We start from the raw sequence: 18,974 nt of genomic DNA on the forward strand, positions 1-18,974 counted from the left end.
AGAGACAGAATCTAAAAACATACCCGAAGCCCTTCAGCTAGGAAGTGGGAGAGATGGGTCTCAAAAGGAGGCCCCTCAGCCTCGGATGAAAGGAGAAATGAGAAAGTGGTACATCGTTGAGTCAAGAAAGTGCTGAGAAATCTCTTCCTGCCTGGGTACTTCTGCGGGCTTCTTGGTGCTTCTCCGTTACCATGTGTTGAAAGGGCTGGCCCTTGTCAAACCCCTTCCTGACCATTTGGACAGAAGGTATCTTTTCCCTTGCTGCAGTTCAGTTTTGACTGTTTATAAGGAGCGAATTAGAAAATAATCTCTTCTTGAATATGCTTTGCTTTATCTGCAGCATATCCTGTGGGGTACCAGTGATTTGTGTGGATGGTGGTGGTGTAAGCATATAATAGGACTTATGTTTTAAACAACATACTCGATGTCCTGAAGCATATGTGTCCCTGCCTTTTGGTAACAATAATCATCACTCTGAGAAGCAGCCAAGGACAAGACAGAGACTCGGAAGGCTCCAAGTACATCCTTCTCCCGCCCCCATCTCTCTCTTCTGACCTTCTGCCTTTACCCCTGACTCCCAAGAGAGCATTTCACCTGTGTGTTAATATTCCACCTCCATTCAATCTCCTGAATTGTGACAGATGGTCCAAGTGCTTTTATTACTGGTTGTGGAATCTAACAAACTGCCAGCCAATGGTCTTAGCCTCATGGTTTTAATCATTTTTAAATAGGAAAAATGGGAGCGAGGGTGTCAAGGCTTCAGCAGAAACTCAAAAACCTTTCCCAAAGCACTTCCCAAAATGACCCTTGAGCCAGATGACTCCTCTGCCTTGATTAGATGCTGCCTGCCATGGATGCTGAGTTCTGATTGTTTTAGTTACCAGATGAACCATCTTGCAATCTAAACTTTGTCCATTCCAGCTTGCATCCCTGCAGAGAAGATGATATTTCAGAACAGAATCATGTTGTCCAAAAGACCCTGATACGTGAAAGAAACAAGTTTCCTTTTATTAAGAACCCTTTCTGTGAAAGCTGTCTTTCTGCCAAGACTTAAAAACTCACTTCTGTTTTCTTTCCCACCTGTGGGCAGTTGTGCCCACTTAGGAAGCAGGGCAAGCATCAAGAGCGATCATAGGGATGAACAGCCACATACCCATAGACATAGATACTCTTCAGGTACCGGCAGACCTTTCTGTCAGAACCATATCTGGGGTTGAACCCCTGGAAAAGGAGTTTAGAGTTGAAAATCCAATTTCTACCATCATAACTTCTTGTCAGATGAATCTACCTTTGGCAGATTATTAGCACCTACCAGTGATAAATCAGCTCAAAAATTGTGCTGGGAATCCTGGCATCCCTGATAGGGTTTCTTGACTTCACGTGGACACCCAAGCCTAGTGTTTGGCACTGATCTGGTGGGTGAGCTTCTGGCAGTAATTACACAGTATCTTTTGAAGCTAATTCCAAGGAGCACATCTTTAAATTTATAGCACATAGATGTTCTCTTCCTTCCTCTCTCTCCTTTCTTCCTCCTTCCTTTCCTGCTTCCCTCTGTCGCTCCCTCTTCTTCCCCTCCCCTTCATCAGATTCAAAGTCCACTAATTACTAAGTTCAGTTTTTGACAATATGAGTTTTGACAGTAATGCTGAAGCTGGAATCAGACAGACTTGTAGTCTCCCCTTTTTTCTGCATTTGACTATCTGTTGTCTTTTCTTAGTCTTTGATTCTCTGTTGTGAGTTTTGACTTGGTTCTTATCTAAGACAGAATAATTTCTGTCAGGTTCTGGGAACTCCCCTCCCACCCAATGGAGAAGTTTTGGGGAGGGGATGGTGCACCCCGTGTTGAACTGTGCACTGGTTACAAATCTGCAGTGCCTTCTATTAAAATGTAAAACGATCCGTTGAGTCATCCTCCCTCTGGTTTGACTCAGATGCTTTATGGCGTACTTTGCATGTCATTTCTCTGTAATGATTTCCCCATGGAGAAGGGTGTCTGATAGAATCCAGGCAGACTGGAAGATTGCTCTGAGTCAAATGGATCTTTTATTCTTTTAGTATTAACCCTTATCTCTCAGTTTCCCATCCTTGCTTTTTCCCTGAAGGAACCTAATGAAGTAAATAGGTTCCACCACCCTCATTTAGCCTCCTAATCACTGTTCATAATTTCTTCACACATTAGCAACATGAAGCTCTAGGGTAATATTCTCTGGCTAGAAGGCGAGGGAAGAGGATACTGGGAGAGAATATTTCACACAGATGCCCTGATAAAGAAAAATGTAGAAAAGAAATGACTTCTCTCTGTCCTCTAACTCCTAATAGGCAAGAAGCAAATGCTAATAGGAAGCAGAGATTGATGTATGAGAAATGAATATAAATGGAGAACAGAGATACAAAGAAGTAGTGTGGGAGACAAACTGGAAGTGACAAGATAGAAAAGAAAAGTAGTCAAGGGTAGAAAAGGACCTACCCAGCAGAATAAATGGGGGCTTTGACCAAACCCCTAGTTGGTGGGTTATCACAAAAGAACCCAAAACAAGCATCAAAATACAGAAAAGAAGGGACGCCTGGGTGGCCCAGAGGTTGGGGTCCGCCTTCGGCTCAGGGCATGATCCTGAAGTCCCGGGATCGAGTCCCACATCGGGCTCCCTGCATGGAGCCTGCTTCTCCCTCTGCCTGTGTCTCTGCCTCGCTCTGTGTGTCTCTCATGAATAAATAAACAAAATCATTTTTAAAAAATACGGAAAAGAAGAACACAGATGATTGCAAAGCCGCGTATACAAATCTGCCGACCCCTCACTCCACACTTTCTGCCTGCTTGTTCTCCCCCCCGTAACCATACACACACCCTCATCATGCCAGCCTCCACTAACAATAACTGTGTATCTTGGACAGCCTCACATGGGAGTCCTTTCCACCCATTGATTTCAAAGCATGTAATCTCTTTCATCTAGTTTTTGAGATGACAGTACATGCACTATGTTTTATTAAACCCAAGCTGTAGCTTTCCCCCAAGCCCCAAACAGTGTTGTCTCACGTGATGTTACTGGGTGGAGACTCAGACAGGAGGAGTTGGCCAACACCCGCCTTGATTCCGTAGCCATCTATCTGACACAGTCTCTGAGACTGTGACCTGCACACCAGAGCACTGTTTGGTGGGGAGAGGAGTGAGAAGAGAACAAAGTGTTGAACTACTGCTGGGTACCATTGAGCACTGTGCTCCATTGCTTCACCCTTCCTTTGGGTTAACTCAATCATAAGATAGAAAAATTCACATGGTTATTGGGCAAGCCTCCCTCTCTTCTTGGTCTGTCCCAGAAGTTATGTGCTGGCATGTCTCCCTTCCAGCCAGCTGTGTTATTTTGACCATCTCTCACTTCTCAAAAACAGCCTTCTCAAGAACTGAAGGTAGAGAAGGTCACATTTCAGGTTTTTCCTAACGTTTTTATACTTTCATAGAACCAGGGAAATTAGAACTCGAAATGCCTTGCAGTTCACCTAGTCTGTTTGCTCAATTTATAAATAAGGACATGGAAGTGTGTTGAAATGATTTGGTCGTCACAGGAGAGGATGAAACTCGAGATCTCTGAAAAGAGTCCTCGGAAGCAAAAGCCAGGCTTAGATTTCTCACCACCTCCTGAAGGGCCTCAACCCCATACATGGCCCATTTTTGCAGATTTTGTGTTTTGTTTGAAGCCCAAAGTCTACCATAGGACTTTCATGATTAAGTTATAGAACCGGAGGCAAGTAACTTGAGCTGTTAACCCTTTCCCTACAATCTTTAATTTGGAGGGAGCTGGAGGAGATTTTTTTTTTTTACTTATAAAATACAATGTAGATATAGAAAAATACATTAGACAAATGTACAATTTAACACAAAGTGAATGCACATCTACCTATCACCAGTACCAAGAAACAGAACGTTGTGACAGCACCCCAGAGTCCCCCCTCAGTACCACTGACCTGTAACAACTCTTTTCCCACAAATAGAAACTCTGAGTCCTTTATAGGTTTACCACCTATGTATGTATCCCTAGATATTTAAGTTTTGCCGTTTTTTAACTTGATCTAAACAGAATCCAATTGTATGTTGTTATTTTGTGTCTTGCTTCTCTAGCTCAGTATTCAACATTAGGTTAGTGAGATTCATTCATATTGTTGCATATGGCTCTAACGTGCTTTGTGTCTTTCCATTATATGAATATATGAATATACCTCAGTGTATTTATTCATTCAGCTACTGACAGACATTGTATTGTTTCCAGTTGGGAGCAATGCTGCATAGCTGCTGTGAACACTTCTTACACATTCCTGCTACAGACATGCAGGAGTTTCTTGGGCGTAATCCAGGAATGGAAATACTGGGTCATAGTCTGTCCATATGTATCAGAGTCCCTGTTGCTTTACATCTTCACACTTGAAATTGCCAAACTTCTTAGTTTATTCCAGTTTGGTGTATGTGTAATATATCTTTAATTCCTTATTACCTTTAGATTAATACAGACAGCCTGCTACCAACATTCTTTTTTTTTTTTTTTTTAAATTCTAATTAGTTGACATACAGTTCAGTATTGGTTTCAGGAGTATAGTTCGGAGGTTCATCATTTACATATAACACCCAGTGCTCATCATAACAAGTGCCCTCCTTAATAACCATCGCCTATCTAGCCCATCCCCCACCCACGTCCCTCCATCAACCATCAGTTTGTTCTCTATAGCTAAGAGGCTCTCATGATTTGTTCCCCCCCCCTTTCTCTCCCTCCCGTGTGTTCATCCGTTTTATGTCTTAAATCCAGATATGAATGAAATCATATGGTATTTGTCTTTCTCTGATTGACTTACTTTGCTTAACATTATACACTCTAGTTCCATCCATGTTGTTGCAAATGGCAAGATTTCATTCTTTTTTTAAAAAAAGATTATTTATTCATGAGAAACAGAGAGAGGCAGAAACATAGGCAGAGGGAGAGGCAGGCTCCCTGCAGTGAACCTGATATAGGACTCGATCCCAGGACCCCAGGATCACGACCTGAGCCAAAGGCAAGACACTCAACCACTGAGACACCCAGGCATTCCCAAGATTTCATTCTTTTTGATGTCTGAGGAGTATTCCATTATATATATGGAATTATATATATGCATTATATATTCACACACAATTATATATAATAATATATAATATATTATATATACATTATATATACACACATATATACACATATATATATATATACACACACACACATACACACACACACACACTGTATCTTCTTTATCCATCAGTCAGTGGGCATTTGGCTTCTTTTCACAGTTTGGCTATTGTTGATAATGCTGCTATAAATATCAGGGTGTATGTACTCCTTCAAATGTTTATTTTTCTTTAGAGTGGGGAGAGAGAATGTGAACAGGGAGGGGAGAGGCAGAGGAAGAAAAGAGTGAGAATCAAACAGGCTCCATGTTCAGTCCACAGCCCAGTGAGGGGCTCAGTCTCAAGACTCAGGCTCAAGACTGAGACAAATACCAAGAGTCAGGTGCTTAACTGACTGAGCCACCCAAGTGCCCCCTCGAATGTGTATTTTTGTATCCTGTGGATAAATACCTAGTAGAGCAATTGCTGGATAATAGGGTAATTCTATTTTTAGCTTTTTGAGGAACTTGTTTTCTAGAGTGGCTGTACCGCTTTGCATTCCCACCAACAGTGCAAGAGGGTTCCCCTTTCTCTGCATCCTTGCCAACACCTGTTGTCTCCCGTGTTGTTAATTTTAGACATTCCAACTGGTGTGAGGTGGTATCTCACTGTGGTTTTGATTTGTGTTTCCCTGATGTTGACTGATGTTGAGCATCTTTTCACGTGTCTTTTAGGCATCTGGATATCTTCTTTGGGAAAATGTCTATTCATTTCTTAACTGGGTTTTTTGGGTTTAGGGCATTGAGTTTAATAAGTTCTTTATAGATTTTGGATACTAACCCTTTATCAGGTATGTAATTGCAAATATCTTCTCCCATTCCATAGGCTGCCTTTTAGTTTTGTTGATTGTTTCCTTCACTGTGCAGAAGCTTTTTATCTTGATTAAGCCCCAGTAATTTGCTTTTGCTTTTGTTTCCCTTGCCCCTAGTGACATGTCTAATAAGAAATTACTACAGCTGAGATCAAAGAGGTTGCTGCCTGTGTTCTCTAGAATTTTGATGGTGTTCTGTCTCACATTTAGGTCTTTCATCCATTTTGAGTTTGTTTTTTTATATGGTGTAAGAAAACGGTCCAGTTTCATTCCTCTGCATGTCTCTGTCCAATTTTCCCAGCACCATTTATTGAAGAGACTGTCTTTCTTCCAATGGATAGTCTTTCCTCCTTTATCGAATATTAGTTGACCATAAAGTTCAGGGTCCACTTCTGGGTTCTCTATTCTGTTCCATTGATCTATGTGTTTGTTTTTGTGCCAGTGCCATATTGTCTTGATGACTACAGCTTTGTAATATAGCTTGAAGTCTGGAATCGTGATGCTTTCCTTTTCTTTTTCAGGATTGCTTTGGTTATTTGGGGTCTTTTGTGGTTCCATATAAATTTAAAGATTGTTTGTTCTAGATCTGTGAAAAATGCTAGTGGCATTCTGATAGGGATTGCCTGTTACCAACATTCCAGTACTTCTTCTAGCTCAGCTTCCATATCACAGCATGCCTCTCCATACAGTTCACATCTAAATATAGAAGTGTGAGTACTTGTCACTGTTTTATTACTAGATATTGAGAAAGCTTGGATTATTTTTTGTTTTGGTCTGTTTTTTAAAAAATGAATGAAACAATATCAACAAGAATTACCCAAAAAATGGGGCTTATGATAATTGTCCCTAAATTCTTTATGTATTTTTTTCTACTGTACAGTAAAAACCATTGTCACAAACTGTGTCAGTAAATTGAACTTCCTCCCGAAAGGTCAAAGAAGATGGAAGTTTATGTTGAAGTACGAGAACCATTCAGAGCTATTAAGGATTCGACGATACAATTGCAAGTGCTTCCTTCTAACAGCAGCCTTAAATTTCAGTTCCCTTGGCACTGACGAGCACACACGCAGATGGAGTGTTTGAGTAAATAAAGAACACGGAACGTTTTAGCTGCTCAATGTCAGGCCCTTACTCTAGCTATCTAAGGCATTAGAGACATTAAATGACAGGCACTGCAGTTTTCCATTATAAAATACTGAAATTGGATTGCTTTCCACTTTAAGTAAGAAGTTTGAGTCTTGATGCGATTGAAAAGTGCTTCCAATCCAAAAGCAATAACTTAGTAATTTTAATGGCACTATGCACTCTAAAATTTCTATAGACTTGATAACTTTCTTTTATAAAAAACTAACCCTTATAGTTTCATTGTAAATAACTTTTTTAAAAAAGCATGCTTGATAAGAGCAGGAATTTACTCAGCAATTACTAAATAATTTAGTGTGTGATTCACAGAAGTATTTACTTAATGCCCTGTTTCTATGGGAAATGTGGTTGGAATTTCAAATGAAATGGTTTACAATTTGGTCTTTTTCATTACCTGCAAGGCGTATTCATTTCTTTTCATGTGAACCATTCTAGACATGACAGGTTGTCTGAAAAACCTTAACATTCTACTTTTTTGAGAATTTCAGCTTTTCACATTTCCCACTGTAGATTTTTTTTTCTTTCTGGTTTTTCGATTTATACTTTTAACCTTCAGAACTAAGTGTTAGATGTTTTAAGTTCTGAATATGAACCAATAATGAATGAAAACTGAATGAGTAAGTGAATACATGAGTCTCTACTCATTAATATTATATCTTTGACTGATAAGAGTTGTGGTCTGTGTGGTTTTTTGAAGGAATGAGCATATTATGGTAAAATAATAGTAATTAACTTTTATTGCTGAACCATATGATAAGATGATTGGGGTATATGTGTATGTACATGTGCAGCTGGGTTTTTTGGCCTACAAAAAGAAGAAAGAGATCCAGCCAAAACCCAAATCAGAACCTTTGGAAAGCTTCCTTACAATCTGATTTCAGCTAATGTCTACACACTTTAACACATTGTCTAATGCTTAGTGTAAAGACTGGCTGTCAGACTCCTACATGCTATTCTGGGCTCTGTTACTCACTACAAAGTATTTCATTCTTAGATCCCATGGGTCCTGCTGCAGATTTCAGGATTTGCGGCATTAGGAGGGAAAATGTTTTTTTAAATTAATATTAGCAAGGCAAGTGGAAAAAAATTAATGGGACATAATGCAGTGATAGGAGAAACAGAATTCACGTTGGTATTGGTGAGTCAAAAACAGACAAATTGGAGGGAGTTCCTAGAAGAGCACCCATGATAACTGGAGGATGAGAAGGGCTGACTGATTTCTAAAAGAAGAAGAAACAGTATGTTCCATTATGCTTGAAGAGGGGCCAACAGTGAGGGGTGTGATAAGATCCAATTGGAATGTAAAGGCCAAGAGGAAGAGAGTGGTGCTGGCATGGCATAAGGAAGGATTATCCAGGAATAATGTAATAAAAGCAAGAAAATCCTCAGACAGGTTAAAGTCTAGCAACAGCTTCATGAGAATGATAGATTTTAGATTATACCATTTGACAAAAAGATCTAATCTGTTTTAAGTGTCTTCTAAAACTCTCTAGAAGGTTTAACCCAAAAAGCAGACATCCATGTTCATGTGACTATCATAGCTTCTGCATTAACTTGGGGAGCATATATTGCCATGACCCCTTTATTTTCCCAAACCTGCCCTATAGTAGGATATTGAATCATTCCTTGAGGCCCCCCCCCCACTAGATATCTTAGACCAGAAAGAGACCATCAAGCATGTGAACTGGAATCTGAGATCCCACCCACTGCCTTGGCTTTACCACTGTTGATGACTCTTTCCCCCCTGGTGGGGTAGACTCATCCAATGCTGCTGTATAGCAGTCAGGCCCCCACTCAGACCTCAGTGGAACTCCACACTGGGTTTCCAGGTGACATAATTCTTTTAGTTTATACTCCCTTACCCAGCCATGGTTCTCAGAACAAACCTATGGGCTAAAATGTCTAGGACTAAAAGAGCTAATAACATTAGCACCACATGTTGTGCCAAAATGTCTTCCTATATTTGGATTCTCCATTTCTGAAAGGTAATTACAGCTCAAGGGACTTAACCTGTTCTTCTCCATTTACTCAGAGATATCATGCTCTATCCAGACAGATCTTTCTAATTTGTAACCTATGAGAGCATGGGTTAGGGTACTAGTTCCTTCTGTCACAGAAGATTTTGTTTTTTTCCTTTATGCTGTCCATCCCATTCCCTGTAATCACCTCTGCAGAGGCAGTTTCTTTTAAGTCATGCAACATTAGCAACAATAAAATAGGATATATAAATGGTCTTAATAAAGCCAAAGAAAGCTAGTTTCTCTCAACTAAAGTGACAATGACCCACTCCCTGTGACCAATTAGACATTTCTTTTATAGACTCTAAGACTCAGAGAATTGTACATATATAACAACTTTGCTGATCTTCTAGTTTAGGCTTTTCATTTTACAAATATGGAAGCAGGTCCAGAGAAAGTTAGGCAGTTTATCCAAAATCCACAAAACTGGTCAGTGCTAGAGCTGGATCAAAAGACTTAGATTCCAGGTATACTCCTTCTTCAACTGCACCTCACTTTCGTTTCTCTTTTGACTTTCTTTCATTTCTTGTTTCATTAAAGACTTAATTAAGGCTTTGACAGGATTTTTTTGCCAGTATGTTGACAGGATTTTTTCCAGTATGTTGTGCTTGTCTCTAATTTTATGAATGTCAACAACTGTGGGCTTGCTGGTGAATTCCCTCATTACTCCCCAATATATATACTTTTGAATAGAGTTCTGGCTCATGCTACAAAAAGAGGGAAATACGGGGGGTGGGAGTGAATGGGTGACGGGCACTGGGGGTTATTCTGTATGTTAGTAAATTGAACACAAATAAAAAATAAATTAAAAAAAAAGAGGGAAATATAAGCCAAAAAAATACCTTGTTTTTCTAGAAGGTCCCCTTTGGGAAGACTTACTGTTGTGACCTGAGAATGTTAATTTGAAGATATGGGGGAGGGACAGTAACATTATTATAGCCCCAGATGCACAGAATTATGGGAAAGAATGTTGACTTCTATGCAATGTAACGTACTTTTTAAATAATCATTTAATCTTGGGAAAATGGGGAAAAAAGAAAAAATATTTGTCTTCTTACTAGGTAAAAAAAGAATTCAGTAGTAATTAACTAGTCATAAAAACAGAAGCCATGCAAACTCAGTCTTACTCCATGGCTTATGGTCATTGTAACTGAATTGTGACATTTAAAATGCTATTCTTATTGCATAAAAGATGATTCTAGATCATAAAGCTTTCAGATACTTTATTTCATTGGAATACAAAGGACTAAAAGTTATTTTTTGCAGAAATATTTTGTAAATTACATCTTACAAATCATCATTTATAGTAGAGCAAACTTTATACTGTATGGTTAGCAAAGTGATAAATTATTGTTTGTAACGTGCTTGGTGTAACTATAACATAAAGACTAAATCCAGGATTTTTACTTCCAGCCAAGATGGAGGGACAGGGACTAGGTTTACTAAATTTACTTCCACCTGAAGCAACTATAAAAACAAATAAAATATATCTAAAAGCTTTTCAAGATATTGGACATGAGGCAACAAAGGACACTGATCCCTAAAAGAAGGAAAACAATCTGAGCCTAGCTTACTGTTTTGAGAATGTTTCCAGACAATGGCAGGGGAAAGAGAAACCAAAGAAGATCATGGCTGACTCCTGAGTGGAGGAGACAGAGCTAACAATCAAAAGGGACTGTGGTGGCCTTCACAAAGTAGGGTAGCAAAGAAGAGAGAGCTTCATAGAGAGAAAACTCCAGAGATCTGCAGAGGGTTTTCCTTAATTATTCTGCAAAGTACTTAATAGCACATGTGTATGAGAAAAATACCAAAAATGGGGAAAGAACCACCTGAAACAATTAGAAGAAACAGTACTTGGAGCTCACAGAGGTTCAGGAATAATACTCATCCCTATCAGCCAGACTAGAAAACCCATAATTCAAGGGGCATTGAGTAAAATACTCAGAAGAGTCTTGAATTAGTAGTGGAGAATAAGGAGTTCTAGATTAAATGCTGCTGTTCCCACCTAACATCTCAAAAGCTAAACCTGGAGGACTGAACTGTCTCCATATAACTCAGCAGAGTTCTAAGACAAAGCTTAAGAATATTAATAAGAACACACAAATATCAAGCATCCAACAAGGTAAAATTCGAAATGTCTGGCTCCAATAAAAAATTTCCAGGCATACACAGAAGCAGAGATATATGACTCATAATGAAGAGAACTAGCAATCAAAACTAAACCAGAATTGACACAGATGTTAGAATTAACAGAGAGAGATAGTCATTATAACTATATTCCAAGTGTTCAAGAAGTTGGAGCAGTGATTGACTAAGTAGAGTCATGGGAGATGTAAAAAGGACCCAAATTAAACTTTTAGAGATGACAGCCCCAATTTCTGAGATGAAAATTACTGTAAAAGGCATTAATGGCAGATTAGATATTGCAGAAGAAAGGATTAGTGAACTTGAAGGCCTATCAATAGAAACTGTCCCAAATGAAACACACAGAGAAAAGAGACTACCAGAAAGAGAAATGTACAGAGCATTAACAAGCTACAGGACAATTTCAGATAGTCTACATTCAGGTAGTTGAGATAATAATGTCTGACTTGCATCCAAATTTGGTGAAAACTCTAACCACCCATTCAAAAAGTTCAAAAACCTTGAAAAAAACTACACCAAAGTACATCATAATCCAATTGCTCAAAACAAGTGATAAAGAATCTTAAAAGTAGCTGGAAGGAAAAAGGACATTACATATAGAGGAACAGAGATAAGGATAAAGGCGGATTTTTCATTGGAAACCATGCAAATGAAAAGATAGTGCAATGACATTTTTCAAAGTACTGAACAGAAAAAAAAAATGCCTACCTAGAATCTGTACCTCACCTCTGTATCTGCCTTCAAAAAGGAAGGCAACACACTTTTTAAGATAAATAAACACTGAAAGAATTCATCACCAACTATGATGGACTGAATGCTTATGTCCACCCCCAAAAGCCCTAACCCCACTGCAGTAGTATTTGGAGATGGGGCCTTTGGAAAGCAATTAGGTTTAGAGGAAGTCATGAGGATGGAGCCCCTAGGATAAGAAGACAAAGATTAAAGCTCTGCCTCTTCCCTATGCAAAGACATAGTAAGAAGGTAGCTATCCACAAGTCAAGAAGAGAGCCCTCACCAAAGAATCAAATCAGCTGGCACCTTTATCTTGGAATTCCCAACCTGAAGAACTATGAGAAAGAAATACAGTTGTTTAAGTTACCCAGTTTCTACTATTTTGCTATGACAGCCCAGGCTGACTAAGACACCAACATATCCACACTACCAGTCATATTAAAGGAAGTACTTCAGGCTAAAGAAAAGTGTGTGTGTGTGTGTGTGTGTGTGTGTGTGTGTGTACACACCTTATTCTCTTGCTATTTAAATCTCTGTAAAAGATAATTGTTTAAACAAAAATAATAACAGTGTAGTGTGGGGTTTATAACATTTGCGGAAGTAAAATGCATCACCAAGAAGGGAGAAATGGAAGCATACTATTGTAAGGTTCTTACTCTATCTGAAGTGGTATAATATTACTTGAAGATATATTGTGATAATTTAAAGAAGCATATTATAAACCCTAGGTGACCAATAAAATAACAAAACAACATGCCAATAAAGGGGATAAGCTTGAATTATAAAAAATACTGTTAATACAAAAACAGAGAGTGAGGGGAAAGGGAACAAAGGACAAAGAGAACAAGTTGCAAAATTGTGTATCTGAACCCTGCCAAATCCATAACAACATTAAATGCAACTGATGTAAGTACCAGAATTAAAAGTCAGAGATGATCAGATTGGATTTTTTTTCAGATTGGGTTTTTTTAAAGATTTGCGTATTTATTTTACAGAGAGAAAGTAGGTGTGGTGAGGAGGAGGAGAGGGGGAGAGAGTCTTAAACAGCAGAGCCCAATGCAGGGCTCAGTCTCATGATCTGAGCCAAAAACAAGAGTCTGATGCTTAATTGACTGTGCCACTGAGGCATCCCTTGGATTTTTTTTTTAAAACCAAGACTCAACTATATGCTGCCTACAAGAAATACACTTTAAATATAAAGACACAGATAGGTTAAAAGGATAAGTAGGGGAAAAGATATACTATGCTAACACTGATCAAAAAAAAGCTGAAGTGACTGTATTAATATCAGACAAATTAGATTTTGAAGCAAATAACATTTCCAGGAATTAAAAAGTCATGTTGTGATAGAACAAATATAGCAAGAGAAAATAAAAATTCTAACATGTATGTATCTAATAACAGAATTTCAAACTGCATGGAGCAAAAACTGGTAGATAAATGTACACTTATAATTAGAAATTTCAGCGACTCTTCTCAATACCTTAATAGAACCCATGAACAGAAAATTAGTAAAGAAATAGAAGATTTGAACAACATTTATTATACAATTTGACTTAATTGACATTTACAGAACACTCCAGCCAACAACAGAACACACATTCCTTTCAAGTATCTTGGAATATTTACCAAGATAGACCATATTCTGGGATATAAGACAAGTCTCCAAAAACTAAAAGGATTAAAGTCATTCAAAATTTGTTCTCTGACCACAATGGAATTAAATCAGAAAACAATAACTGAAAGATATCTGGAAACTCCTTCAAATGTTTGGAAACTAACATTTCCAAATGATTTATACTTTAAGGAAGAAAGCAAAAGGGAAATTAGAAAGCATTTTAAAATTAATGAAAATAAAAGTTCATTTCAAAATTTGTGAGATGCTGATAAAGCAGTACTTAGAGTGAAATGTAGAGCATTAAAGCTTTTCTTAGAAAGGATGAAAGATCTCAGATCAATGAACTCAACTTTCACCTTTGGAAACTGGGAAAAGAAGAGCAAATTAATGGTCAATTAATCTTTGACAAAGGAGGCAAAAATATGCAATGGGAAAAAACAATCTCATTCAAATGGTGTTGGGAAAACTGAAAGGCTACATGCAAAAGAATAAAACTGGACCACTTTCTTACACAACACACAAAAATAAACTCAAAATGGATTAAGGACCTAAATGTGAGACCCAAAACTGTTAAAAATCCTAGAAGAGAGCACAGGCAGTAGTTTCTCTGACATCCGCCTTAGCAACATTTTTCTAGATATGTGTCCTGAGGCAAGGGAAACAAAAGCAAAAATAAACTATTGAGATTACATAAAAATAAAAACCTTCTGCACAGCAAAGGAAACAGTCAACAAAGCTAAAAGACAACCTACTGAATGGGAGAAGATATTTCCAAATGACATATCTGGTAAAGGTTTAGTATCCAAAATATATAAAGAACTTATAAAGTTCAACCCAAAAACCAATCTGATTTAAAAATGGGCCAAAGACATGAACAGACATTTTTCCAAAGACATCCAAATGGCCAATAGACATGAATAGATGCTCAATATCACCAATCATCAGGGAAATGCAAATTAAAACTACAATATGATGTCACATCACACCTGTCAGAACAGCTAAAATCAAAACCACAAGAAACAGCAAATGTTGGCAAGGATGTGGAGAAAAAGGACTCCTCTTGCACTGCTGGTGGAAAGGTAAACTGGGTGCAGCCACTGTGGAAAACATTATGGAGGTTCCTCAAAAATTTAAAAATAGAACTATCATATAATCCAATAATCCCACTACTGGATATTTACCCAAAGAATACGAAAACACTAATTCAAAAGGATATATGTACCCCTGTGTTTATTGCAGCACTATTTACAGTAGCCAAATTATGGAAGCACCCAAATGTCTGTCAAGAGATGAATGGATAAAGATGTGGGGTGGGGGGGTGGGAATGAAATATTACTCTGCCATAAAAAAGAATGAAATCTTGCTATCTGCAATAACATGGGTGGAATCTGAGAGTTTAATGCTAAGTGACATAAGTCAGAGAAAGAAATGCCATATGATTTCACTTATATGTGTAATTTAAGAAACAAAACAAAAGAACAAATAAAAAAAAAGAGATAAACCAAAAAAAGATGCCTAACTATAGAGAACAAGCTGATGGTTACCAAAGAGAAGGTAGGGGGTGGGGTTGGGGATAATGGATGAAATAGGTGAGGGAGATTAAGAGTACACATCATAATGAGCACTGAGTATACATTATATAGAATTGTTGAATAATTATATTTTACACTTGAAACTAATAAAATACTGCATGTTAACTATACTGGAGTTAAAATTTAAAAAATAATAAAAGGCAAGAAAATTAAAAGAAGAACAAATTAAAACCTAAAGTAAGCAGAAGAAAGGATACAAGAGCAGAAATCAATGTAATAAAAAAGAGAACATTAAGAAAAATCAATTTAACAAAAAGCTAGTCCTTGGGAATGGTGATAAAATTAATAAACCCCTAGCCAAACTGATCAGAAAAAAAAAAAAGATGACACAAATTCCCCATATCAGGAAAGTGAGCTTCAATACAGATTCTACTGATATTAAAAGAAAATTAAGGAAATATTATGTACAACTTGGTGCCAATAAATTTGAGAATTTTTTTAAAGAATTGAATTTGTAGTTAAAACTCCAGGCCAAGGAGACTTCACAGATAAATTCTACCAAATATTTAAGGAAGAAATTATACCAATTCTACAAAATTTCTTCTAGAAAACTGAAGAGGAAGAACTATTTTCCAACTTATTTTGTGAGACCAGCATTACCCTGATTAAAAATATATATACGAAAAGAAAACTACAGACTGATATCCCACATGGGCATAGATGTAAAAATTCTTAGCAAAATGGTAAAAAATTGAATCCAACATTGTGTAACAAGACAAATACATTATGGTCAAATGGAGCTTATTTTAGAGATGCATGATTGATTTAACATTCAAAAATCAATCACTATTCATATTAACATATTTAAAAAGGAAAACTATGTGATTATCAATACATGCAGAAAACACACTTAACAAAAACTCCAGCATCCATTCCTGATTTTTTTTTAAATTCCTAGCAAATAGGAATAGAAAAAAATTTCCTCAACTCAATAGGGGCTTCTATGAAGCACATAGACCCACCATCATAAATAGTAGTGAAAGGATAAAGTGTTCCTCTAAAATCAGAAACAAGGTAAGGATGTTTACTCTTACCACTTACATTCAACATTGCACTAGAGGTTCTAGCCAATGTAGTTAAGGCAAGGAAAAAAAACATTGAAATCATTCAGATTGGAAAGAAAGTAAAATGTTTTCATTCACAGACAACATATATGTTTTATTCTTTGTAGAAAATCTATGTTACGTACCAAAAAAGAAAAGAAAAGGCTGTGAGAACTAATAAGCAAGTTAGGCAAAATTGCAGGATACAAGATCAATAAACAAAAATAATTTATATAACTGTATACTAGTAGTGGTGAAAAACAAGAATTTAAATTGAAAATCAAAACCAGGATGCCTGGGTGGCTCGGCAGTTAAAACATCTGCCTTCAGCTCAGGGCGTGATCCTGGAGTCCTGGGATCAAATCCCACATCAGGTTCCCTGCATGGAGCCTGCTTCTCCCTCTGCCTGTGTCTCTGCCTCTCTCTCTCTCTCTCTCTCTCTCTCTCTCATACACAGATAAATTAAAAAAATCTTTAAAAAATCATTAAGAATATTTATATCTAGGTATAAATCTGAAGACGAGATGTGACTTTGGTTTAGGCAAAGATTTTTTAGATATACTACCAAAAGCATGATCCATAAAAGAAAAAAATTCTCAACTGGTCTTCAGAAGAAGACTTTCCGCTCCTTGAAAAACACTGTTAAGAGAATGAAAAGACAAGCTACAGACTTGGAGAAAATACTTGCAAATCACATATTGAGAAAGGACTTTTATTTAGAGTATATAAAGAATGCTCAAAACTCAATAATAAGGAAAGAACAGAGAACGTAAATAGATGGCAAATAAGTACACGAAAGATGCTCAGCTTCTGCAATCATTAGAGAAAAGCATATTAAAACCACAAAGAGATAACGCGGTATATTTATTAGAATGGCCAAAAGTAGAAAGACTGAGTATAACAAGTGGTGGCAAGAATGTGAAAGAACTGGAACTTTCATACACTGCTTTTGAAATGTGAAATGCTACAACCGCTGTAGAAAACAGGGATAGTCTCTCAAAAAGTTAGACTTACACATGCCAAATGATCCATCCATTCTACCTCTAGGAATTTACACAAGAGAAATGAAAGCGTTTGTTCATACAGATATTTATACACTAATTGATAGCTTTATTTGTAATAGCCCAAAACTGGAAACACCCAAATATCTGCCAGTAGATGAATGGATAAAAAATTGTGCTGTATCCATACAATGGAACAGTACTCAGCAATAAAGGAACAACTGTTTGATGCACACAAAAACATGCATGAATTGCAAAATAACTATCCTGAGTAAAAGAAGCCAGACATAAAAGAATACAATCTGTATGATTCCATTTACATAAAATATAAAAACTGCAAACTAATTTATACTGTTAAGAAGCAGACGTGTGGTTTCAGGGGGTGGGGCTCAGAGGTGCAAGGGAAAGACTACTAAGGGACATAGATATTTTGATGGTGAAGGATATGTTCCCTGTCTTGATTGTGATGATGGTTTCACCGTTGCATACATACGCCAAAACATATCAGACCACCCACTGTAAATACATACAATTTATTGTGTGTTAAATAAGAATGAAGCAAAAGAAAAGTAAAACTTTATTGGAATTCATACTAGTAGTAGACATTACTGAAAAACTGTTATGTAAATTAATTACAGATACTACTTTTGAAGTATCTACTTATATTATAAGAACTCTTTTGTAAAAGTAATCTTCACTGTGGCTATATATTTTTTTTATGACTCTTCATGTGATATGTTTTGTTTCCTTAAAGAGGATATATATCAAGTCTGCTGGGATAATGACAGCACAAGTCCACTTCTTTTCAAGAGCTTTTTGTGAGCAACAATAGCATTATGTTGGTTGTGCTTTGTCTTTAAGTGGTGGAGGGCAATTGCCATAGCTCTCTATATCTACACTTTAGTACACATACAGTTTATTTCACGTGTTCAGTTATGTATTGTGATTAGATATTTATTCTGTTTGGCATCTTAGCCATATGTCAACCTAGGAGCTTATGTGTACTTCATCAAGAGAGCATTACAAATACTTCAAAATTATTCATTTCCCCTTAACACAAAGCTCAAACAGTACTTGAATTGGGACCGTATATATGTGGAAGTTCCTTTTCAGTCAGCTAACAAAATCAAAACTACCAAGTTTTAGAGTATGTATGTGTTTTAAATGTTTTGGGGGTTTTAAGAAGAGACCCAGGTTGTTTCCATGGGGTAAAAGGACATAGTAAGTGGAAAGAATTGAAAGCTAGCCATTGAACATGACTTCCCAGATGCGTTTTCTGAGCTCATTGTGCTGAGCCTGAATATGCTAATGGACAATTCTCCTTTTCGCCTGGCTCATGGCAATAGGACACAGAAACTGTGACATTCTTCTCACTTTCTGCATCTGACCCAGCCTTTCTTTGTTTCAGGGTGTGAACGGCATGTCTGTGGATGAGAAGCCTGACTCCCCCATGTATGTGTATGAGTCCACAGTCCACTGCACCAACATCCTCCTGGGCCTCAATGACCAGCGGAAAAAGGATATTCTCTGTGACGTGACTCTGATCGTGGAAAGGAAGGAGTTCCGGGCCCACCGGGCTGTGCTGGCCGCATGCAGTGAATATTTCTGGCAGGCGCTGGTTGGACAGACGAAAAATGACTTGGTGGTCAGCTTGCCTGAGGAGGTACAGTACTTTGGTTTGTTTGT

The 18,974-nt window shown here is 37.5% G+C and overlaps 1 protein-coding gene across 5 annotated transcripts in view; it reads left to right on the forward strand.

Moving 5' to 3' along the window:
• The window catches only part of BACH2 (BACH transcriptional regulator 2), a 359,196-nt gene that overhangs the window by 261,515 nt on the left and 78,707 nt on the right, over window positions 1-18,974 (forward strand). For all 5 annotated transcript variants that reach the window (XM_077903063.1, XM_077903060.1, XM_077903064.1 and 2 more), the window contains one exon: window positions 18,697-18,951. In XM_077903063.1, coding sequence (XP_077759189.1) covers window positions 18,709-18,951 — 243 coding nt within the window. In that variant the 5' untranslated portion in view covers window positions 18,697-18,708. The remainder of the gene's footprint in view (window positions 1-18,696; window positions 18,952-18,974) is intronic.

The sequence above is a fragment of the Canis aureus genome, chromosome 7, assembly GCF_053574225.1.
Source record: "Canis aureus isolate CA01 chromosome 7, VMU_Caureus_v.1.0, whole genome shotgun sequence".
In the NCBI taxonomy this organism is placed as follows: domain Eukaryota; kingdom Metazoa; phylum Chordata; class Mammalia; order Carnivora; family Canidae; genus Canis; species Canis aureus.